General features: G+C 40.5%; 2 protein-coding genes across 8 annotated transcripts; one reads left to right on the plus strand and one right to left on the minus strand.

The window, feature by feature from the left end:
- Window positions 1-862: 862 nt before the first annotated feature.
- On the plus strand, window positions 863-22,482 carry LOC117255233 (centrosomal protein of 95 kDa-like). 2 transcript variants are annotated; one of them, XM_033623919.2, is made up of 21 exons: window positions 863-1,081; window positions 1,808-1,936; window positions 2,590-2,697; window positions 2,903-3,013; window positions 4,192-4,312; window positions 5,780-5,898; window positions 6,827-7,059; window positions 8,052-8,121; window positions 8,379-8,446; window positions 8,953-9,149; window positions 9,436-9,562; window positions 9,795-9,912; window positions 10,016-10,215; window positions 10,876-10,971; window positions 11,968-12,118; window positions 17,068-17,237; window positions 17,375-17,449; window positions 17,623-17,775; window positions 18,402-18,548; window positions 18,682-18,753; window positions 21,464-22,482. In XM_033623919.2, the coding sequence occupies exons 1-21, from the start codon at window positions 895-897 to the stop codon at window positions 21,638-21,640; spliced, it is 2,829 nt and encodes a 942-aa protein (XP_033479810.2). In that variant the 5' UTR covers window positions 863-894; the 3' UTR covers window positions 21,641-22,482. The 2 variants fall into 2 exon arrangements, with proteins under 2 accessions (XP_033479810.2, XP_033479809.2); XM_033623918.2 differs by having other exon boundaries at window positions 864-1,081; window positions 10,010-10,215.
- On the minus strand, window positions 11,304-16,704 carry LOC117255234 (uncharacterized). Of its 6 annotated transcripts, none has more exons than XR_013490459.1 (4): window positions 15,229-15,879; window positions 14,033-14,054; window positions 13,576-13,624; window positions 11,304-12,824 (listed from the first exon to the last, which is right to left on the minus strand). XR_013490459.1 is itself a non-coding variant. In XM_033623922.2 (4 exons), exons 1-4 carry the CDS (start codon window positions 16,513-16,515, stop codon window positions 12,461-12,463), a joined length of 441 nt encoding a protein of 146 aa, XP_033479813.1. In that variant the 5' UTR covers window positions 16,516-16,704; the 3' UTR covers window positions 11,304-12,460. The 6 variants fall into 6 exon arrangements, 4 of the variants coding, with proteins under 4 accessions (XP_033479813.1, XP_078021702.1, XP_078021698.1 ...); XR_013490458.1 differs by lacking the exon at window positions 15,229-15,879 and adding an exon at window positions 14,246-15,210; XM_033623922.2 differs by lacking the exon at window positions 15,229-15,879 and adding an exon at window positions 16,510-16,704.
- Window positions 22,483-23,528: the final 1,046 nt, after the last annotated feature.

A 23,528-nucleotide genomic window follows, 5' to 3' on the forward strand; every position in this document is an offset into this window, starting at 1 on the left:
CAACATTAGTTCAGAATCAACATGTTACTTTTTAACATTAATGCAGATTTATTAGAGAGTGAGTTGAAAAAATAATTTGTGAACTAGGTGACATCCAGTTATAATGTAATTTGAAGTTATTCTACTGTGCTGTTTTTATTTAAAAGGGGGGTATAAAATAAGCTGAAAGGATGACCCTGACCATGATCATACAAAGGCTCATATGATTTAACTGTACAGTTTTCAGCAAATATAAAGGTTAAGTCACTTCAAATTACATTATAACTCATTCATAATTTCATTATATTAGAATGTCAATTTAAATAAAAATAAGGCCATTTGTTGTAAAGTTCTGATGTGGGTTGCTCAACAGGTTATGTTGTGCCTGCAATCTGCTGGAGCCACCCTCGCAGTCTGGGGGTCACAGCCCCAAGTGCTCCGATTTGCTGTTTCTCAGGATTGCTACATCTATCACCACTACCTTCTTCTGTTGTTTGTCGATCAACAGAGACTTCCATCCGTTTGTCAGTCTGGATCTGGAAGTCCCACAGGATCTTAGCTTGGTCATTTTCAACCACCTTAGGAGGTGTCTTCCATTCTGACCTTGGGACTTCCAGCCCATACTCAGTGCAGAATATGTACCTGTATACTATGCCAGTCACTTGGTTAAGGCGTTCCATGTACGCTGGTGTTATGTGCTCAACTGTTCGGGACAGTATATATTTAGATATATTTATTTATAGTTTTAAAACATTGTTACATGTGCTCCTTTTTAACTTTGGGCACCTGCCCCTCTGAGAGTGTCTGCACAAGCCTGTAATACGCAGTGCCACCAGCAGGGGGCGGTACGCACCCATCTAAGGGAACTTCCGGAAACAAAGCGTAACGTCCAATCACACAAGACTTCAATTTTAAATGAGAGACGATAGTTCCTTCTCCCTGTTACTGAAACCCACAACAAACACCAAAACTGACCCAACTCCTCAGGCCAGGGTTGAGGCTGTGGGTTGTACGAGACATTTTTCCAGCCAGTCGGTACATTTTGAGCTCCAACCGCCTCTCGTCGACAGCTGTTTGATGGGCACCCAGGAGGGAGAAAGAGGTAAGGCAGCCCAGACTCTGAGCTCCAGTCCGGAGAAAGCTAGCGACACGTAACGCTAACTCAAAGCTAACGTTAGCTGCCAGGTTATCCTTGCTTTCCTGGGGTCACTGAGCCTGTCATTGTATGAACATGTATATATTTTAGAGATATATTTTTATTTTAGGATTAGGGCTCTCAGTTTAACGTTTTCTGACAATGTTCCTCTTAGCAAACAGACCGAAGTAGCAACGTTAGCTAGCTACTTTTGAGTTAACTCAACCGGTACAGTTGCGGTGAAACACGTCAGAGGTGACTTAAGGGGGCAGGTAACTTTGGACAGTAGTTTGCTTGTTGTTTTGTCAACCCAAAGTCATGGCCGGTGATATTATATTATGTAAACGTAATGTAACGCTCTGTCATCTAAACCGCCAGTCTGTAATAACGGTAGCTAGTGTGTGTATGAGACTGAGATGACTCCCCGCTCTCACACTTAAGTTTGCCGCGGATGGGCATTCACGATTGAATTAACATGATTACCCCTAGAGGAAGAACCTGGTTTGTGAATATATAACCAGTGGATGTCACTGTGATGGGCTCACTAGAAGTAAAACCATTCTTCATACATGGTACACTGATGTCTCCTTTACTGAGCACTCTGTTTAACTCTTTCACCAGATGCTAAACTCAAACTTCAGCTTAAAGACTTTACTTTGGACATGACCAAGACCATTGGCTTTTTTTCTACAGATTGGGTAGATGTGGCAAATGATCTACTCAGCAAGTGTCACATAAGCCTAAGGCTGAGGAAATTGACAGACTGTGATGCAAATGTTTTCATTGCGCTGTATGAAAACATCCTGGGGGAGAAAGTTCCAGGTAAGAACAAGCAGCAGATCTACCACATGTCGACACAATAGGTTGATCAATAGATTGGTCAATCAGAAGAATAACAGGCAACTGTTTTGATTAGCAAATCGTTGCCTTGGTTATTTTTCAGGCAGTATTGCCAGCTATTCTGTTTTCAGCTTCTCAGTTGTGACTCTTCTTTTTTATGCGATAATAAACTGAATATCTGAAGACTGTGAAGTATTTGTTACTGACAACACAAGCAGTTTCACTGAATACAGTTTTATGTTTCATCATCTGACATCAATAGACCAAGCGATTAATTGATTCATAAAGCAAATGATCAACAGAGTAAGTAATGATGAAAAATAACCATTATTTGGTCACCTAACAACGTCATTTAAATTCCAAGCATAAGGACAAAACATTGAAGGTTAACAAGCTATGAGGTTTGGGTTTAGGACATGATCTCCCGAGTGTGCTTAGTATGTCAGGAATGTTTCCTAAGACCATTAAACATGCCATCATGAGACTGTTAATGTCGCTGAGCCCTTTCCTGCATTGTTAGGTAAAGGAAAGCGCTAAAGTGAAGGGCCAAAGTGTTCAAGGAAATGTGTGAATGCATATTGTTGTGTTCATTTCACTGTTTGTATTGTGCTGAATTCACGTGTGTGTGTGTTTAGATTACATTGCAGCACCATGCAGTCAAGAAGATGACGTCCATAATGTTCAGTCTGTGATTGATTCACTGTCCCTGGATTACCTTCAGATCAGTCTCTCACACATTACAGGTATGATAAACATTTCCACTCTTCACAGCAAAATCGATTAAGTCCTGTGCATGTATACTTTGATGTGTATGCTTTGTAGAATTTCTTTATTTCCTGAAGGGGGTATGCAGAAAACACAAGCATAATTACAGTGCCCCTTTCTCTTTAGCAATAACAGTGATGAGTAATTTTGAGTGCAATGCTGAGGGTGGCTGTGTGTTCACAGGAGAAAATGTTGTCAGAGGGGACAAAGAGTCCACTAAGAACCTCCTGGAAATCTTCGATGGCCTCCTGGAATATCTCAAGGAGGAGATAAGCGAGGAGTCACAGAATGGAGGTAGGCAGATTCATTTGTCACTTTCTTTAACTTGACAGATAATATGCATTTCTATCTTTAACAAAGTTGTTTATGTACTGTATTTTTACAAACAGACAGCCTGTGGTTCATGTTGATTGGTAACTTGTAATTTTTAATCACATGTTTTAAGGCTTGATAATGTATCAAAACTTTCCAAAATGATTTTCAGGAAGATTTCTCTTTCAGTAACTCAAAAAGTCAGTGCCATGGTAATGTTAATTAAAGAATATTAACACAGGTGCACACCAAAATAGTTGCTTAACGGTATTTTATATTACCAGATATACAAAACATTAGATTATCAGAACTGGTGTCAACATTAAACATATTAAAAACCGTCCTCATCATTAATGGATTTGCAGAGCTGTGACCTGAGGGCCATTTTCATGAAAGCTGGTGTTCTCAGTTTGCCTGAAACTGCTACTTCTCCTTTTTTACTGACAGAGTCTCTGTTGAGGTGAGATTGCCTGTCTGTCCTTCAGCATGAACTAGACATTATGTGTCCTAAACCCAGTTTAAGACCAGCTTCTGGTGCAGGACTTCATAGAGAACAGTCAGCCCTCTTCATGTGGCAGAGCTGAACATGCCTTTGTGTGAGTGGGCCGTCCCTAACACTGCTGCCAAACAGCAATTAGTAGTTAATGACCACTGTGCCTGCACTTCCAAATGATGTGAAAAGAACTAATTCAAACGTCCTGGATGTGCAATACTGTAATTGGTATTGAGTACAATAGAAGCTAACAGTGGTCTGTCAGTGGTTGTTTGCGGCTGAAATGTTTATTAATCTGAACAGTGGTGATGTTAATAGTGTGTGGTGTCCATCTTCAGTGTCTAACAATGACAAACTGGGCTTCTGCTTGTAGTGCTTAGTTTATATACTAGTTGCTGTATTCAGCTTTTGAATTACAAACTCCAAGATGGCCTCTGTTGTTTGTCACACTTTTTTTTGGCTGAATCTTTTAGGTTTGTCTTTAAGGTTTTTGAACAGTGACTTTACAGAGCAGTTCACCACTGACATTTGTCAGTCACATTTTTTAATTAAAGGTCAATGTGTTTGTTCCTCTCTGAAATTCCACAGAGGTCATTATATGTTGAAATCATTTCCTTGCCGTTGGTTGTGGTTTTTACAGTTTGTTATTGGTCATCTTCTTTTTCAGAGGAACTGAATGACAGTCTCAATGAGGACCTCCCTGGTGCAGCCAAGGAGCCGACAAGCTGCAATGACACAGAGCATAAGAAGACTGAACTGGATGGAGCATCTGAGTCTTCCAGTGGAGAGTAAGAGCTTCTCCTAGATGCACTGCACACACTTCGCAAACACTAAGCAACACATGTTGCACACAATATGAGTTCCATTGGAGGTACAATATGGAGGTTTTTTTTTAGGTTTTTATCATGGTGATATTTTTACTCAGTGGGCTCCAGTTGGCAAAGTCAACTATGATTTTGAAACAAGTGTAGGTTATCATTGTAAGGAAAAGAAAAGGGAGTGCATCAGAGTCTTAGAAACTTGTGTTTAAGTAGGTTAATACTAATAACCATCTACATTTATATACATACAGTACATCTTTATGTGAACATATTCATACTAACATGTTTTTTTTACTATGTTCAAAAAGAATATTCATATGGAAATTTGGCTTTTCTTTAATAATCGACAGTAGAAATTAAAATGGGGAGAGAGAGAGAGGATCATAAGTCATAGAAGTATTTGTCTGACTCAAACTTGGGACGTCACAGTTATACAATGCTTGCTCTTTTATGAAGAAAGGGCAATGCATGGTAAAAATTTATAAAAATTCTCCAAAATAGCAAAAGAATAATAACTCTTCTGTTTGTTTTGAGCACTCCCATAAACCAGGACATTGCTGACAGTCAGGTTTGTCCCACATGACTGCGACCATGCCATTATTACACGCCCCATGGCCCAGGGGATAAGGGAGTAACAACAAAATCAAGCTGGGATGAAAAATATTCCAAAAGGATTTTTTTTTTTAGGGTGGAAAAATGCAATGTTTACAACACACAATACCACAGCATGTAACAGTCATTCAGCTTTGGAGCAGATCCGGGCTGTACTTCCTGTTGACACAACAGCCTGTTAAGCTAACTTTGCAGTGCTAGTGTAAATATTAAGAGGTTAGTGGGTCTATGTCAAACATACTGACTCAAACAGGGATGTTTGTGCAGCTCAGTGTGATTACCAGTTTAATTTTTTTTTACTTTTCCGGGGGGGGGGGGTGAAAGTTGTGGCACTGCTGGTGTATTTATTTATACATTTATTTCATTCATGATGTGGAGAACACTTGAAGCTATTGAAATATAAAATGTATGCACTGTTGTAATGAAAGTACCAGAAGAATCACTGATACAGTCTGTGTCTTATTAGAGGTAAGCAGCTGGTAAATACTCAGTGAATCAGTGCTCCCGCTGTGAAGATTTTAACTTTATGCTGTGTCTGTGTACAAGCATACACTGCATGGCTTCTAACAGCAACACTACCATGACTGACCCAATCTTAGACAAGGCTTAGATAAAGTAAAGTCACATTTTAACGCACAAGACTAATGGTTTTTATGTATTTGGTGCCGTTTACTCATCGACTTAAAAATCTGCCAACTCCACTGTTTGAATCAGTTGTGGTTTGATGAATTCAGACCAAGTATATTAAAGTAAATGTATATCATTTTAATGTAAAGTACTCTTGTGAATTTGTTGTAAATATTTTCATGTCTTATTGTTCAGGTCTGCTGTCCATTCCAGTAAACATTCCCTCCATACCTGGAATACTGAGGAGATGGGATCAACTAATGAGCTCATCGGGCTGGGAGTCTCGGCACGCACATTCAACCCCAAACAAGAAGGTAAGACAGGCAAACACAACTCATCTGTGCCCAGTGACTCTAACTGCGTATGGGCAAAATGCCTTGTTGTCTTTAGGTATACATGTTTTTTGTTTTTGTTTTTTCCCAGATGGTTTGTGACCAGAATGTGACATTAAAATTTGTCAGGAATTCATGTTCCCTTAACGGAGGATTTTTTGAAAATGTTGGTGCATATGTTGTATTATGCTCTGATTAAAGTTGTTGGTTTAGTTGTCACAATATACAGTAGTTACCTAACCGGTTGTGTGGCTTTGCTGTAAACCACAAAGATATTCGCATACAATGAAGTATCAACAGTCAGTGTTTGGCAGACAATGCATAACATTGTCCACTTAAAGCAGATGAATAGCAGTCATGTTTCTACTGTCACATCATGTTGCTTTCAGGTATCATTTATATTTTGATTTGTTAATATTGTTAAATTAAAGGCTTTCAATTTGTCATTTGGGCCGCAACGAAGAATGATTTTCTGTATCAAATAATCTGTCCATTATTTTCTTGAATACTTGTTTTGCCAATAAAATGTGAAATAGTGAACCATTCCCTGTGTAATTTCCCACAGCCCAAGATTACGTCTTCCAAAATGATGTTTTATCTGACCAAGAGCCCAAAAATCCAAAGCTATTTAGTTTATTATCATGTGAGACAAAGAAAATCATCCAATCCTCACATTTAAAAAGCCTAAACCCAGCAAATATTTAGCTTTTTTTGCTTAAAAACGTACTCAAACAACTACTTGATTGTCAAAATGGTTGCCCATTAATTTTTTGTTATTGACCAATAGATTAATCAACTAATCGTTGTAGGTCTAGCAGTAATCCTTTGGCTGCCAAGACACCCTATTATCAAATATTTTTAACTTGTAACTGTGACATTCTTTCAATAAATCTCATGTGTAATCTCGAAGGACCGGCTGTCCCTCCCCAAACTTCAGAGGTAGTCACCACCTCTGGTCCTCTGGATGCTCAGGATGTTCCACTGACTGAACCGCTGCCCTCAGCCATCGCCCTGCAGCCACCCAACCAGAGCGACACCCCCCACCGACCTGACACAGAGCCACATTCACCCAGCCACTCCCAAACAGCTGCTGGCCTTAGCCAGGGGAATGCAGGAGAAGAAGCCGCTCCTGTCACCACAGAGGTAGCTTTACAATGCAGTATGATGAGGTTCAATTGCAACTGTTTTAGAGTCACCTTACCTCTTATTTGCATGCAGTGAAAAGACATGCAAACTTTGTTATCTCTCCAAAGTTATAGAGGCAATACAAGACCGCCTCTCTGTCACACACAAACACTTTCACTTACACTTCCTATTTTAGTGATTGCAGTGCTCTGTAGGAGCAATAAGAGTATGCTGACTCAATGAAAATGACAGAGAGAAGGACTTCGTACTTAGCAATAAGCTCATGTGTTTTGCTCTTCAGACTTCCAAACTTTTCACAGTAACAGTACCGTACTGACAATCACTTACATAACCTCTAACGGACAATTTAAAGTGAAAGTCTTTTAAATATCTACAGTCCATTTGCTTGAAAGACACATATGGGTTTGTTTTATGGGTCAGCTCCTGTTCTGGCCTACAGCCACGACCAGCCGCACCCTCACTGTGTATGAGTAAGCCTATGCCTAAGCTTTTTTTTAAATGTTTTTTTAGATTGTTTAATGTACCTAAACCAAACCCTGATCTTTGTATATTTAAAGAAAGGTTTGCTACCAAGGGAAGGCAACACCCTGTTAAAAATGATGCATTGTTTTTTAAAATATTTTTTGTTGAAAACACAACAAATGTGTATTGAATCCAAGAAAATTTGTCATTTTAAAGACAACTGTCCTTTTCTAGCAGACACAGACATACACATATTTAGCACTTTTTTAAGTAAATAACTTTAACCGTTAAGTGGCGTCTGATTGACACCTCAGCGTGCGTACTTAATGGCAGGTTCTCCTCTTGTGACAAGCACAAGAGCCCGATGTTGTGTGGCTGCTTGCACACACAAACAGCTTAACCTATGGCCTGATTCTGTAACTGAGTACACAACAACAGCCACCAGATTTTCCTCTTCTCTCTTTGGAGTGACTTAACCCATCACAAGTGACAATATGTTCTGAAAGCCTCGTGTCTTTCTCACACAGAGCTCTAAACCTGTACCTGAGACAGTAGTTACCAATGGACTACAGTCCCCTCCTCTTATCCAGTCTCCTGGTAAGTAAAACAAAATTTTACCTTCGTTCTTACTCAGACCAAAATATCAAGTGGTTTAACTGTTTGATTTCTTGGACTCTGCATCACAAATCATGGGATTAAATAAGACTGGTAGCACGTGATTGAGTTGATAGTTATGGCTGAATGAATTATGACTGTTAAACTGTGATGCCAGTGTGATGGCTAATATGTAAAAATCTCCCCATCAGATTGAAGTGTAACTCAGGTCTTGACGTCATGTTTTGCTCTTTTTCCAGCTGCAAGTGAGAAATCTTTGTCAAGTCAGCAAAGAGCTGGGACAGAAGTGGAGGGAGAGACAATAGAGGTGAGAGAGCAACAAACCCTCACTTGCATCAGTTTAACCACGCAGACATGTTTGGTACTTATTGTTTAAGTATTATGTCATCTCCAGCAACCCTTATAAACAACCCAGCTGAGGGTCAGGTTTGGATCTGTGTGTGTTCACACTGGCTGCTCTGTTAAAAAGGGAGGACACAGGATGATAAACTGACATGCATTGACATACAGTATTAGTTATGTCCAATGTTAACTTGGAAAATAAACTTGAATTTCTTGCCAGTGGCTCATTTACAGTCTCTCTAAAGTGACTGATGAGCAGATTTTCTGTGCATAACTTATAATGTAATAAATGTTGGGGACATCTAGGCAGAAAGCTTTTAAACTTCTTCCTGAAAAAAAAGTACAGAAGGACCTGAAATTATTTTTGATACACCAATACTGCATATTTTTGTTGCTTTATTTATTTATTTTCTTTTATGTGTTACTTTACGTTAACCGAGTTAACTTGATTCTCTTTTTGTCTAATTTCAGCCAACTAATGGGGGCCCTAGGCGGGTTTTATTTCGCACAAAGCCAGATGTGCTCTTCCTCAACCTGCAGGATGAGATGGCGGTCACAACCCCTTCTCCACCAGACACTGAGGAGGAAGAGTTCAATGAGGAGGATCTGAGTTATCCACGAAGACAACCAGACAGAAGGGTAGTCCACAGAGACAGGAGAGGCATCAGGTAAGACAGGTGGAGTTCAAGGTTTATGTATTGTCATTGTAGAATACAGGGTTGCACAACGACATGCCCTTTATGTTACACAAGACAACGATTCCATGGGCAGTGATTGTCTCAAGGTCCCAATCCATGCGCTTCCATATCCGATACTGCGTGTACAAGTGTGTTTGTCATAGGCCAAATGTGAATGGCCAGAGAACAGTAGGAAGCTACAGAATAAGGAATAAAATGTCCTCACTGACATTATGCAGAGACAATGTGGTAATGTGGTATTTGTCTCCCTGAGCAGTAGCAGGTTGGAGGAGGAAGATTTAGAGGAGCCTCTGTCGTATCGCAGACAGAGGAACAAGAAAGCAGAAGAGGAGCTGCATCACTTATCTGAGAACCTCTCCCATCGACTCGAGGAACTTGATCAGGTGTGTGTATTTTACATAAGGTCCCAGCATACTGCCATGATTGTTTTGTATCCAGGCAAATGTCATTATGATCTTTTCTGCGTGTGTGTTTGCTTGCTTTGTTGCCTCCTCTTTATTTTGTAAATGTATGTCCATGTGGTTATGGTCAATTGATTTTACAGCCATCAGAAAATGTAGTGAGTGCACTTATGACGTTTTCTTTTACACTTGCAACATTGTGTAATTTCTGTAGATGCTCAAACGAGTTCTGGGTGAAAGTGGAGAGTCCAGTGACGTCAGAGAAGAGGACAAGCAGTCCCACCACAGTGACAGCATCATGGAGTGTCGCAGGACTCCGAGACAACACACGAGTAAATTAGCATTTTGCCTTATTTAACATACCAATACAACATTAATCTAATCTAATCTAAACTAAACATGAATGTGTTGAATTGTGACATTTATTAGTTTCAGGAACACCCGACGTTGAATCCCCCCACCGGACACGCTCCTTGTCCCCCTCCCCTCCACGTGTCCGTCACTCCATGCAGGGACAGTTGGAAGGTGCCACAGCCTTGAGTCTGGATGATGGGAGACAAACCAACCTTGCCGTTTCGGATTCTTCGAGGCGAGGAGAGCTACACCACAGACAGTCTCACAGAAAACATCGAAAGGTATTACCATAGTATTTTTAGTGCTTTCCTTTTAAATGCAGTCTGAATATACTGATATAAGAGATCAGTTGTCATGAATTTGCTTTTAGTGTTTTTCTTGTATTTTAAATAAATTAACAGCATTTTACTTGAATATGATTTGGCTTTAGTTTGCAGACTGCTCAGTAGATTTTAATGTTACATTGATACCTGACTGGGAGGATTGTAGCAATAGTTCAGGGTAGTTTAGGGAATCAAGTCGAAGTTAGTCAGTCTAAAAACTGTCTGTAAATTTGAACAGTTTAAAAAATTAAAAACATCTACAACATCTTTGATTTAAAGCTGAAGTAATTAATTTCTATTTGTCTGATTTTGTATCCTGATTTGAGACATAATTATTCCAACCAATATCATGTTTGCTCACCAAATTGCCTTCTTTTTTTTTTTTTAACCTGGATTGAACAGGGCCTTGCAAATTTTAAACAGGAGCAAGGAGATTCATCAAGACTTTGTGTATTTGCCTGCTTTTTTCAGTCGTTTCTGCTCTTTCATTACTCAGATATTTAAAATCTATGCTTAAAAAAATATCTTCAGATATACTGCTGCTTTTGATCTGTTCATCATGTCATATACATAAACAAAATTAAAATGCATCTCTCTCTTTCTCTCTCTCTTATTCAGTATCTGGAAAATAAGGCTTATGAAGAGGAGTTGAAAAGATATGAAGACAAAAAACGGGCAGATGTAGACAAGGCACGCCTCAAAGCTCAGGAAGCCGTAAGTCTGATGTAGTATGATGTCTAGTGTAGTAGGAGTACGATAAAGATCCCACTCACAGTCCTCCCCCTCCTGTCTCTATATCAAATCACTATTTTAGTCATTAAAGTTGAACTTATTGTTTCTCATATTGATTTAATATTCATCACGATTTTAAAAAAAGTCGTTAAACAGTATATTAGTCGAGGAAATTATTTTGTTGGTTACATTTCTGTACTGCAGCTGCTGCTTAAAAGAACAGTTCAGTTGTGCTGTTTGCCTCTACTAGCTCTGTGCTTGCCCATGGTTGTTTTATTTACTTCCCTTAAATTAGTGACTTTAACACTTTAAGAGAAAGAACACACTGACCAATTGATCAGATTTTACTCTAAATAAGTTGTTATACAGGCAGAAATTAAGAAATTCATGATTATCAAACAGTTAACTTCACAATGAGTTACATCACTCTATTATAAAACAACACCTCCACATAAAACAAGTCAAACACAATCTTATTATATCTGCTTGTGCAGCCTATGATGCACTAATACAGTCAATGAAAGCACATTTGTTCAGACAGAATGCAAGGTTTTAATGTATTTATAGAAAATGCAGTGCATCATAACATGGTAAAGACTTTAGGATGCATTCCAACAAAAATAACATTTCCTGAATCAACTTTAACTGCAATAATATAAAGTGAACCTCATTTGTTGATATGTTCCAGTGGAAACTGAAGATCTTTCTTCTTTCAATTTAACTTTTAATCTGTAAACACCAATTTACCTCCAAAAACTGGCATAAACTTTGTATAAAATGGCAAAGGGGAGACGACTACTGCTTTACAGACAACTATTAAATGGACATTGTAACAACAACAACAAAAAAAAAAAAAAAAAAAAGGCAGTCAACTTAGAGTAAAATGTGGAAAATGCAAATTACTTACATTATTGAGTGCTTGTGATTGTTGGCCATTTGTCCCACTTTACTAACAGTTCGGTGTGTCTGTGTGTGCAGGAGCGCCAGTACAGAGAAGCAATACTGAGGGATGTTTCTGACGCTCCCAGACTGTCCCCAGCTGGAACGAAGGCCCAGCATAGGTCACAACGTACCACACAAACCACACCAGGACGGAGATGGCAGGAGGCCCCTAGAAAAGCTCCATCAAGTAGGTTAAGTCTTTTATATTTTCCACATGGACCTTTCTTTTGTATTTCTAGATAATATAATTATGATTAGTATTCAAATGTTCTTTTTCCACAACACAATGGCATCTTAGCATATTTCTGGTGTAGTATTTCTTCCTACTAGCGAGCTTACTACTACTCTGCTCTAAATGTGTCCCTTGTTAGCAATATAAACATTATTACTTTGGACTGAAGCTTCATATCCACAGACAGCTTTACAGAATTGTATGTCATCATCATCAAGCATCTACAACTGCATGACAATGATCCACCATAAGGCACATCTGAAACTGTGATCATGCCCAATTTCAGACTCATGTAAGTCAGTCATGGTCAAGACAGAGTTGACACGGGACTCCTTTGGTCTTTACTGGGTCCTGAGACTCTGAGACTGAGGAAGTGCGTGTCTTAACAAGCTTTGATGATGCAGCTTTGGCATTTCCAGACGCCTTGTCCTTTGGCTGCTGTTTCCTCTTGGGTGTTACTTGTGCCTTATGAATGTTTAGATCTCTAGCTTCTGGCTGGCTGGCCCACTTGCGTTGATAATTGCAAAAGTAACAGCTCTGGTAGACTATGAAGTAAGGGCCACGAGTGAATTTGGTACAGCGGCACCTTCTGTCGCACATTGGGCAGTCCTTTATCAGCTGCAGGATGGCCTCCTCATCAACAATGTGCTGCAGAGCTGGTCTGTTACAGGGCAGAAAGGAAGCCAAGAAATGATAATGACACTATGGGTTGTAGAGGCAGAAACGTATAACATACAACAGTGACTATAGATGGACCGACTACATTAACATACACAGTGATGTTCTACTATTATTCCTGATGGATGCACTGCACACAAACCATTTAGCCATCAGTTTGCAAGGCTGGGGTGTAAATGCATGCCCAAAAGAAAATCCCACATTTCTGGTCGGAGGAAGAAACACACCTACTTTTAAACAGTATGAAAGTCTTGGATATCAGCAGGTTTTTGGATATGTGCAAATATCGCAACACAAACCCTTACAAGAAGGTGGTCGAAGGAATGAAAGAGGGAGGCTGTGTTTGCATGGTCAAACATGTCTGCCGCTGGTAGAAAAGTTTGAAAAAAATCCTATTTTGAAGAAAAGAAGCAAAATGGTACAAGTGGCCCTAGCTGTTCCACATTTTCATATTTTGATGCGATTAACACTATGTTAGGGGCACGTCAATCAGAATATGCAGGGCTGCATCTAAACTGGAATATTAGTGAAATACTTATTTTCATTAGCTGTGTAAACAGCTCAGTAGGACTGTTCTTTTTTTTTTTTTTTTTTAAGCTGCATCACTGTAACTGAATGGGCTATAGTGAAGCTCTACTACAGAACTATACTGAATCACAGAGCTGCCTTTATTTAAACTACATGGTTTACTTAGCACAGTAGGGGTAGATGATCAAAGTTATTTGCTGACTTACTTCTCCCTGGTTGCAGAGCCTGTCGCCTCTGGTGTGTTTTCTTGAATGTCTGTGAATCAATATCAGTAGGGTCAGTCAAAACTGTGTCAAGTTGAAGTAGTGAGTTATCTTTACAACCACACAGAAAACAAAATTTATGATAAAGTGGACTCAAATGGACAACTTTCATTACATCAGCAGCCAACGATGGCCGGACAAACTGTCTTCACCAGAATAAGGAACATCAGAAACTTCCATACAAGACATTGTGTGATTGATCAACTGTTTGCACATGAATACATCCGTCTCTTCCATATATCTAAAGACCAGTCAACAAAATGCGTTGTACTGATCGTCTGTGTTTCATCAACAAGGCCGTCCCATGCACACCACAGCAACCAGCACCAACAGTGTTATCTGTTAATCCCACATGCACCTGTAAACCACAATAGATAGTGAGGATCATTGACTGACTCACCTGCTGCCCCGGTGTCATGCAGCTGTAAGAGGACAGAACACAGACAAACATCAGACACCTGGTTGATGACAATGACTTGAAGTAATACACTACTACACACAGAGTTAACACCCCCTCCATGTCCCTCAGGGCCACCATTATAAATCCAGTGTGCATGTTTCAATCTAAAAGCACACTCCACCGCTAAATAAAAAATTTATTTTTTCATCTTACCTATAAATCTAGACTGCCGTGGTGTGAGTCGCCGACTGTTGGAATATTATGCTAGCTATCTAGCTACAAAAGGTAGCTTACCGGTGATGTGGTCATGTTAGCGCTTCCACCAGCGGTCTGGTCCGCGGTATGACTGTTGACAGGAATGGCAGTGGGCTTCGGATGGGTACTGCTTTTATAGTGGACCAAGTCATCGGGCGAAAAATGGTCGCTGCATACATATATACAACGACGCTGGAGGATATTCCTCGGAGTGTTTGGGTCTATATCTAGAGCACGGAGCCATAGCTTGTAGCGGCTCGGTTCATTTAACGGTAGCTTGTGGAAACTAACCGCAGACCAAGTTTTCTGTCGATTTCTGCAGTTGGGAAATGCACATTGTCGACCCATACTTGCTTGTCCATCCGCTACCAAACTAACAATTAATATTCTAACTAATAGTTTGATGCTTCTAGCACCACTGAGCTAACTGGCTACCGTTGCAGCTGAAGCGAGGAGGACGCCATTAATGTTTACATCCCGCACTATTACGAGCCCAGATGCACGCTTCCTCCTGCGCGGTGATACGGTTGGCAGGAGTAGTTCGGTAGAAAGAAAATAGTTCCGACATGAAACTGCTCACAACAAGGTCTGTGGATTATCTTGAGTAACCGAGTCATGATTTTTGGAGACAGACACTGCTGTTGAGTTTTTCCAAATGTACTTTTCTGGTCCTTTTAGCACCACAAGCCGAGTTACAGCTAGTTGCATTGTATTTGAGAGAAGGCAGACATCTTTACAGCGGATAGCTCCAACACTCAGCAGCACACACCAAAACAAGCTAGACGGAAACTATGTATTTTAGATTTTGGAGTGACACTGCTACAAACACAGATGGCATGGGTGCAAACAGACACAATTTAGCTGTGCACTCAATGTAACCAACATTAGCTTTAGCGAGATTAGCTCAGTTAGGACCTCCTTCTCCCGGGACTCCTCCTCACCGTGGTCGCTGTCACCCATAAAGAGGTCGGGTACAGCGGTTGACTTAAAGGGATAGTTCGACATTTTGGCAAATTCGCCTATTGCCGTAATCCCTATAGTCATATGGGTAGGTACATTACCTTTAATTATCAGTGCCTGTTCTGAAATCGGTGAGGCAGACATACAGTACTTGCTGGGCGGAGTGATTTCACTTTCTAGACAATGTCAACAATAACTGAAAATATATACATTTTGGGGGGAAAAATCATGGTATAGCTGTTCTACTGGACTGCATTAGATTACACAGGTGTAACGTTACCTAACAAAGTGGCCAGTGACTGTATGTTACATGCATATTTTGCTGGTGGGATGGGACGAGAGTACGCCTCAAAATAATCACCGGAACACGGGGAGAACATGCTAACTCCACACTCATAAATCACCACAACTCCTGAGGGAACAACAACATAAAATGTTCCCTAGCAGTCTGTTTATTCCCAACAATGAGAAGTAATGCCAGTCACTTCACTATATGCTCTGGGCAAGCACTTATCCATAATATAACCACAACAACATTTGCATTTTAGCCTTATTTACCATGCTTGGGTTGTAGGCTAATGTTACTCAACATGGAGGTAACAACGTTAACGTTACAGCAGAGAGATTGGTAAGCAAAATACACAACGATCACTTACCACGTCTGCTCGTTTTGTGATGCCGACAGATGGTATAGCAGTGTCTCTCAAGAAACGCGTTTTAACCATTCCTGAGCTTCTGCGCTCCATCCTTTCACTGTAGTCCTCCGGCAAAAAATGTTTGGAGCACACGAACATTTTCCGGACCATTTCCACAGGCGTGTTGGGGTCGATGTCCAGCACAAATAGCCATTGTTTCATCCTGTCCGTATTATTGGTTGGTACTACGTGAAACTTCACTCTGCTCCATGTCTTCGGCTTGTTACCGCAATCTTTTACAATACATGTGTAAACCATGATTTACAAAAACACTCTGTAAACTTTTCTCAAACTTTCTGCTGCGTCCAGCTGACGATACCGCAAATGCAAGGCTGCAAGCAATAACAACGGCACTGTCTCAGGTGCGCACTGTCACTCCGCCCAGTGGTTTACTCAAGAAAGTAGTTCCGAGTATTCGCTTCATGTGTCGTAATGTTACTTAATTATACATTATTATTTCATAGCGTGGGGAATGCGCAAGCCATGTGTTGTCCACAAGAGCGTTTTGGAGTCATTTGATGGTGTATTTGATTAGTTTTGAGGGAGAGAGGGGGCCGTACCACTCACCTCCATTTTGTGCGCTGAGCAGTAGGCAGCTCTGTCCCACCGATCTCAGAACAGCAGGCACTGACAATTAAAGGTAATGTACCTACTCATATGACTATAGGGATTACGGCAATAGGCGAATTTGCCAAAATGTCCAACTATCCAGCGACTTCATGAAGGTGCCCTCCATCAGCTCTGACCGCATGTCCCTGTTGTAGTCGTCTAGGGATGGTTTGGGGGCTGGGCGTCAGAACCTTGAGTGCAATGCACCCTGGTTGATGTAGGCACTGCCAGCACAGCCTATACAGCACGTACTAAGGAATTTATTGCTTCAATTGACTACATTTACCTTCAACACTGATCGATCATCCATAAAAAAGATGACAGCTTTGGTGACATCCCTACCTGCAGCTACATTAATGTCAGTTGCCGCTATAAATATGCAAACAGAGTTTCTGATATTCCTCCCAAGACAACATCTGGCACTAAAGTTATTGTTTTTGTTGTCACAACCAAATAAAAAAAGTCTGTGATGTCAATGCGTTTTAATCATACTGGTGTTTCCCTCTCTCTCACCAGTGAAGGTGAAGGAGAATGAGCTTCTCCCTGTGCTCCTGGAGGAGTGGCCTTACCTTCACATCTCCCCCCACACACTGGGTCGGATGTGGGAGCAGCAGATGCAGCAGGTGGACAGACTCCACGCCCTGTCATCCTCTGATAGCAGGCGTCGCAGCAAACTCTCCAGCCAGGTAGGACTGTGGCCATTAGAGGTCTGTCAAGTGCATTGGATGACTGACTTTGTTAGCTCTACCCTTTTAAAAGCTGGAATGTACCAATTGGTGGATGGATTAATGGATGAATATGTAAACGTCTGCTCATCTGCCAGGTGGAGGAAGCTCAGAGGAAGCACGACCTGCTGGTGGAGATCATTCGCAAAGAGCAAGACCACAACAGGCGTCTGGTGAGCATCAACATCTAAACACACATCCAGTAGGTCCCTTTACATTTAGTGACCTTCTTAACAACAAGTTACACAGGATGTATAGAATGCGATTACAGCTCAGAGCACAACATGCAGGCAGACTTAACCACACCAAGCTGGACAGCTGCAAGCTAAAAATTTTTATCTTCCAGAGGGACTTCAAAGAGCGTATCCAGCAGCAGAAGTCGACCCAGAACAGACTGAGGGAACAGAGGCAGCAGATAGCACGTGCCAAGAAGTACCACAACGACTACCACGTCCAGCACCGTGCCCGCCTAATGAGGGCACGCACCAAGGAGGAGAGGGTGGGTAGTGAGAGCCATTCATAACTTTGCCCCCATTTCAAACCTGTTCAATTATTTTTTTGTTGACAAAATGTCAAAAGATTGAAGATGTCACAAATTGTAAAATTTTTCCACAGCTTATTGCAACAAATCAAAATTGCTTGCCAACCCGAAAAAAATAATTCAATTATATAAAACAGAGAAACGCAGCAAATCATCACATTTTAGAAGCTGAAATCAGCAGATGTTTGCCAATTTTGATGTTTCCCACAAACTACAAGGACTCAGTGAACTCAAGGTTTTTGCCAATAATCCTTTGACATGCTGAAGTGGTATGTTTTTAGCTAGCTACAGGCATTTTGTAAGTGTTTCAGCCCATGGTTGCATATTATGGTGCTGATTGTTTTCCCCTCCAGTGGGTGTGACTTTCATAGTATGATGCACTCTGTCTCCATCTATTCTGAAACCCAAATTGATGAGGCAAGTTAAGTCCCTGTCTTACAAAGTCTCTCCATCTTCTGCATTTGAGAGGAATCAGGAATAAAACCAGATGTTGATCATTATTACTAAGTTAAATGTTAAATTACAGACTGTGTGATCATCTGGCGTTAGTGTTTTGGGTGACGTGTGGTTGTGCGTGTCTGTAGATGTTTCGACAGCTGTTTGAGGAGGGTTTGGAGCTACAGAAAGTCCGGTTGAGAGAGCAGAAAGCCTACGCCAGGGAGCAGCGACTGGAACATCAGAGACGACATGAGGACCAGATCAAGTCCATGGAGAACTACTACAAAGACCAAGTAGGGCACAAACACACACACAGATTTATACATGAACCAGGAAGACACACATACAAATTTGTGTTGTTTTAAAATGGCCTTTACATTTACTCATAAATTCCAGGTCAGCTACAATGTGCTTTCTCTCTTTTAGTTTTCACTACTAGCTGAAAAACTTGCACAAGAGCGACAGGAGATCCAGGTTCGCAAAAAAGCTCAAGAAAAGGTAAAGCTTTTACTCATTATTGCTGTCACAAAAAATGTTAAAAATATAAACTTTATTAGAAATCTCTGGAAAGACCTTGCTGATCATGTGTGCATGCAACAAGTCTTTAATGAGTTAGTTAAATTGCCACAAATCACCAACTTGAATACAGTTTAATGTTAGAAAGCGACATGTTTTACTTAAGCTGGTCATTGATCTTCACATCGGTAAACCACTTTTTCTGGATATCTATCTGTTCAGGCACACTTCAAATTGCTGTTGGGTCTGTTCAAGTTTGTTTTATCTCTATCTTTGGATTAGGAAAGACAATCACGAAAACTTTTTTGGGTCAGATGTTAAAAGAAACACTTGACCCACAAAATGGCCATTTGTATTTCAGTCATGCCGTGTTGCCTGGAATTTTTGAAGAGAACTTTGTTTTTCTCACATGCCTCCACGGAACGTGGCTAACATACTGATTTGATTGGGGACCAAGTTAAACAACAGCATAACTATATCAAAATATCGGTTTACCAACTCTCACACAACTCGTGCAGTATGATCCAAGTCTCATTTGTCCAGTCATACAGTCAGGTCCATAATTATTTGGACAATGATACAGTTGTCATCATTTTGGCTCTGTACACCACCACAATGGGTTTTAAATGAAACAATGAATACCTGCTTAAAGTGCAGACTCTCAGCTTTCATTTAAGGCTTTTTTCAAAAATGTAGTATGAACCGTGTAGGAATTCCGACCATTTCTTCACACAGTCCCCCAACTTTAAGGGCTCATAAGTATTTGGACAAACTAACATAATCATCAATTAAACAGTCAGTTTTAATACTTGGTTGCAAATCCTTTACAGTCAATGACTGCCTGAAGTGTTGGACACATAGGCATCATCAGATGCTGGGTTTCTTCCCTGGTGATGCTCTGCCAGCCCTTTACTGCAGCCGTCTGCACTTCCTGCTTGTGTTTTGGGTGTTTTGGCTTCAGCAAGAGAAACGCATGCTCAGTTGGATTCAGGTCAGATGATATGACTTGGTCATTGCAGAACATTCCACTTCTTTGCCTTAAAAATGTCTTTGGTTGCTTTTGCAGTATGCTTCAGGTCATTGTCCATCTGCACTGTGAAGCATCGTCCAATGAGTTTTGAAGCATTTGGTTGAATCTGAGCAGATAATGTAGCCCCAAACACTTCAGCTTTCATCCTGCTGCTCTTGTCAGCAGTCACATCATCAATAAATACAAGAGAACCAGTTCCACTGGCAGCCATACATGGCCATGACATAACATTACCTCCACCATGCTTCACTGATGAGGTGGTGTGCTTTGGATCATGAGCAGTTCCTTCCCTTCTCCCTTCTCTTGTCTTCCCATCATTCTGGTAGTTGATCTTTGTTTTATCTGTCCATAGTATGCTGTTCCACAACTGTACAGGCTTTTTAGATGGTTTTTGACAAACTCTGATCTGGCCTTCCATTTTTAAGGCTAACCAATGGTTTGCATCTTGTGATAAACCCTCTGTATTTATTCTAGTGAAGTCTTGTCTTGATTACAAGAGCAGCAGGATGAAAGCTGAAGTGTTTGGGGCTACATTATCTGCTCAGATTCAACTAAATGCTTCAAAACTCATTGGACGATGCTTCACAGTGCAGTTGGACATTGACCTGAAGCATATTGCAAAAGCAACCAAAGACATTTTTAAGGCAAAGAAGTGGAATGTTCTGCAATGGCCAAGTCATATCATCTGACCTGAATCCAACTGAGCATGCGTTTCTCTTGCTGAAGCCAAAACTGAGGGCAAAACACCCAAAACACAAGCAGGAAGTGCAGACGGCTGCAGTAAAGGGCTGGCAGAGCATCACCAGGGAAGAAGCCCAGCATCTGATGATGCCTATGTGTCCAACACTTCAGGCAGTCATTGACTGTGAAGGATTTGCAACCAAGTATTAAAACTGACTGTTTAATTGATGATTATGTTAGTTTGTCCAAATACTTATGAGCCCTTAAAGTTGGGGGACTGTGTGAAGAAATGCTTGTCATTCCTACACGGTTCATACTACATTTTTGAAAAAAGCCTTAAATGAAAGCTGAGAGTCTGCACTTTAAGCAGGTATTCATTGTTTCATTTAAAACCCATTGTGGTGGTGTACAGAGCCAAAATGATGACAACTGTATCATTGTCCAAATAATTATGGACCTGACTGTATGCTCAGTACTTCCCTAACTCATGCATTTTTGCTTAAACCTTAGTATTTAAAACTGAACTGAAAGTGAAACGTATCTGTGCTCTCCTGAAGCCAGACTCCAATACTTAGGGTTTTTAGCCAAAATGCATGTGTTTGGGAAGTACTGATCATACAACTGGGCAAATGAAACTTGGATTATACTTAATGAGTTGTGTGAGAGTTTGCTAATTAATGTTTTGATATAGTTTTGCTGTTGTTAAACATGGTCCCCAATTAATCAATAGTTTCATCAGTTTCAGTGGAGGCATCAAGGTAGCAGGGCATGACTGACCGATATACAAATGGTCCTTTTTTGGTGAAGAATTCCTTTACCTTTTCAGACCACCTGACAGAACATGCACACAGCTCTTAAATCTAACCTTATGCCATTGTCACGACTCTCAATCAGACTTAAACATATCTGTTTTTCCCTCAAAACTTAAATGCAGTTTCACCAATTTTAGTAAAAACCCACACCCTGCGCGTTGTTTTGCAGGCTCTGCTGAAGATGAAGCGAGAGCTGCGTTCCAGGATGGAGCGTGAGATTGGTGAACTGCAGAAGATCATCATTCAGAATGATGAGGACGACCATTTCCAGGACCTGGAGGTCCAGCGGCTGCGCAATCGGGTCCAGATGGCTTCTTTCCAGTACAACACTAGCTATCTGCACTGAGCAGGGATGTGAGACACAGGGCTGTTTTAAGCTCCACTCAACCAAGGATGGATTTACATCAGAAGAACATGCTGCAGAAGGCTTTGTTTCTGCCATTCACAACTAAGGGTACGACATTCTGGCGGCTGAACAGTCTCCTCGGCATCTTCCGTCAGATTTGCACAGAAGAGGAAATTCACATTGTAAGAACTGATGATTACTGATGAACTGAAAACACTCCGACAAAATGTAGCTTTAGCTAATTTAGCTAACTCTTCCTCTCACCTCAGCTGCTATACCTGAACTTAACGACACCTTGGACCAAGTCCCCTCTTCCGTGGGTTTTAGTACTTGATAACTAAGAATGTTTTAAAATGGCTCCCTCACTGTGCAGTCTTAACGTGCTGATATTGTAGCAAACGATTAGTAAAAAATGTTCTTCTTCTTGCCAAATAGGGACCACTGATGCAAAGTTAATAAGTATGAATGTCCCACACTGAATGATTTTTAACTTCCATTTTTCCCTGGTGTATGTGCGATGTCTTTCTTTTAATGATTTAACCATGCCAGTGGATTATTTATTTTTTAACTTTAATATTGTTTGATTTTTAATTAACCTGGTGTTGTCTTGTCTGATCACCAGGGGCGATGATAATCAGTCTTTCATGACTCCTTCTCCTCAGCTCCATTGTGATTGTTTCTAATTCTCAGCCAGAACTAAACACATGGTACTTTTAAACCAATACAAAGAGTTGCAATGTTAAAACAGTGTCTACTGATATTGTGCATTGTATCCAATGAACACATGAATGCCCCGTCATCATCATCCATTAAATGTGTGGGCTCCCTCATCTCCTCCAACTAGAATGGGTCACACTTTAAGGCCTGAGTTATTTGCATGAGGTGCAGGTCACTGTTTTACTATATTAATTGAGGTTTAAGGCTGATACTAAAACAGAAGTAGCACAAAGATATAAAGTCACAGACCAGATCCTGTAGAAGGCATCTATAGCATGACAAGAAAGCAACGTGAAGGCTGAGATTTCAAATTGAAGGTGTGAAGATCAAATCAATTCTTAAATTGAGGAGGAAAAAATACCTGTGCTGTACTAAAGATGATATCCCACCCACGTACCTATGTATTTACACCTTAATAAGCATGATCAGAGCTCAATATGCAAATTAGATGGGTGGGGTCAACTTGTCCAAGGTCATAGAAGGAAACACCATTGATGGACATCCATTAGTTTAAATTCATTTCTAGTAAGAAAAGATTAACCAGCAAAACTATAACTTGGGGTATTTTGCGAGGCTTGCTTAAGGCCTAGTCCACATGGACACAGGTAGTTTTGAAAACGTCCATTGTGTTCTCAAATTTTTTTGGTCTATATAAGCACTGTTATAAAAAGTCTCTGTCCAAATGAAAACATAAAACAATTGAAGCGCTGTAAAGAGCATATCAAACCAACAGCGGTCAATATAACTGTAACCCCAAAGCCTCACAAAAGATGTTGATGTCCTCAACATAGTGGAAGAGTAACTGTACATTTATGTGTTAACATGTAAAACTTCTTGTAAGCAAGGTTAGAGCCAGCTCTCTTATGGTCACGCCCACCATAGCATGAAAGGTCACCACATTTGTGACAAAGGAGATAATGGTGAACACACTTATGTCAAGCCAAAAACTCCTTTCTCCATGTCTACGTCAACACTAAAAACTGAGTTTCTGAACATCTTTAGCCAGGATACTAAGTTTAAAGAGAGTTTAAAGAGAGATTCTTTTTTTTTCAGTTGCCTTAAACACAGTTTTTGTGGGGATAAAAGGCCAAAACACATAGAAAAAGCTACATTTCCGAATATACCCGTGTATGTGTGGACAAAGTCTAGGAAAGCGGGGAGAGTTTGGTGA

This window comes from Epinephelus lanceolatus, chromosome 3 (genome assembly GCF_041903045.1).
Source record: "Epinephelus lanceolatus isolate andai-2023 chromosome 3, ASM4190304v1, whole genome shotgun sequence".
Lineage (NCBI taxonomy): Eukaryota > Metazoa > Chordata > Actinopteri > Perciformes > Serranidae > Epinephelus > Epinephelus lanceolatus.

Coding starts and splice junctions, on each gene's coding strand:
- LOC117255233 (XM_033623918.2), top strand. CDS start 895: ATGAGAGACGATAGTTCCTTCTCCCTGTTACTGAAACCCACAACAAAC. Junction 17,450..17,622: donor AAGACCACAACAGGCGTCTG/GTGAGCATCAAC, acceptor TTTATCTTCCAG/AGGGACTTCAAAGAGCGTAT. Junction 17,776..18,401: donor CACGCACCAAGGAGGAGAGG/GTGGGTAGTGAG, acceptor GCGTGTCTGTAG/ATGTTTCGACAGCTGTTTGA.
- LOC117255234 (XM_033623920.2), bottom strand. CDS start 14,635: ATGGGTCGACAATGTGCATTTCCCAACTGCAGAAATCGACAGAAAACT. Junction 14,055..14,326: donor CTAACATGACCACATCACCG/GTAAGCTACCTT, acceptor GTCCTCTTACAG/CTGCATGACACCGGGGCAGC. Junction 12,825..13,575: donor GGCTCTGCAACCAGGGAGAA/GTAAGTCAGCAA, acceptor GCCCTGTAACAG/ACCAGCTCTGCAGCACATTG.